At 47.9% G+C, this 1,234-nt stretch overlaps 1 protein-coding gene across 1 annotated transcript in view; it reads left to right on the plus strand.

Moving 5' to 3' along the window:
- The first annotated feature begins 326 nt into the window (after window positions 1-326).
- Window positions 327-1,234, plus strand: part of LOC106519429 (neprilysin) — a 34,177-nt gene continuing 33,269 nt past the window's right edge. The window contains exon 1 of the mRNA XM_014011116.1: window positions 327-459. Within this exon, the coding sequence (XP_013866570.1) occupies window positions 417-459 (43 nt within the window). The 5' untranslated portion in view covers window positions 327-416. The remainder of the gene's footprint in view (window positions 460-1,234) is intronic.

The following is a 1,234-nucleotide window of genomic DNA, read 5'->3' on the forward strand; positions in this document are numbered from 1 at the left end:
CACACACACACACACACACACACACACACACACACACACACACACACACACACACACACACACACACACACACTCGTGCAGTTGCGCCGCGCACACCTCTGATGGATCATACAAATTGAGCGGAGCGCTCTGGAAACATGGCTGCAGCGCACTTGTGAGTGGAGACAGGGGTCCGCGCGTGAGGGGGGCTGCGCTTGTGTTTTTGGGTGAATGAGTAACCCCAGAAACGGACAGAGCCAAAGGAAGAAGTAAGAGGTGGGGGAGAAAGAGGACGAGAGGCGGGAACAGGTTTGGGGATCTTGTTTGAAATCAGAAGGAGGTGGGGGGRAGGTGAAGCAAATAGCTCCTCCGTGGCCGATCGATCAGCATTTCGCGCTCCCTTTGAGGATTTGATGGATGTTTGACCAGTGGATGTGATGCCCATATATATCATCGACCGAAAATTTCCCGACATATCTGGTAAGGAGCTCTCGCAACCCTGAGGGTTACTTACGCGGTGTCATCTCTAGAGGGCACGTGTGCTTGGACTGGTGCGTGCGCGCCCTCTCATTTTTCTTATTGGTGTTTTTTTTTTTTTTAATTGCTTGTGCGCCCTTGCCGGTTGGGTGACACGGGGCAGCGTGCACTAGTTGATCATGCCACCCCTCTCGGAGTTCCCACTGTGCAACAGGAGATGGAGCTGGCACGCATTCAGCTGTGTGCTGCTTCTGCTGCTGCTGTATATATATTTTTTTATCACTGGAGTTTAACTCTTGGTTAAATGTGTTCCTCTCGGGAAACATTGGTTCAGTTAGAGTATCCTCTCTTACTTTGTGGTACAGGATCTCTAATGGACTAATGATGTTGCTGTGTTCGCTGTCGTGCCCCTTTAAAAGTTATTTTTACTGTTGCATTTGTGCTGCTATTGCAAAAAGTGATAGGAAAGCAGTTTAGGAGGTGTGCTACATCTCAGCGAGATCACATCACCTCCGGGTATTTAGACTCCTCTCTAAAGTGGTGCTGAGAACCAGACCTCATTTATTCTGTTAATTCAAAAAATTGGCCACATTCTCACTGATCTTAACTCATTTAAGTACATGATGTACATAGCTCTCTTAGAAGATAAAAAGTGACTATTAAGCCAGTATTGGGTCGTGTGTGTGTGTGTGTGTGTGTGTGTGTGTGTGTGTGTGTGTGTGTGTGTGTGTGTGCGTGCTTTTGTTACCTATTTAGGATTGTTTCCGGTATCCACACC

Source organism: Austrofundulus limnaeus, unplaced genomic scaffold, assembly GCF_001266775.1.
Source record: "Austrofundulus limnaeus strain Quisiro unplaced genomic scaffold, Austrofundulus_limnaeus-1.0 Scaffold76, whole genome shotgun sequence".
Taxonomy (NCBI): domain Eukaryota; kingdom Metazoa; phylum Chordata; class Actinopteri; order Cyprinodontiformes; family Rivulidae; genus Austrofundulus; species Austrofundulus limnaeus.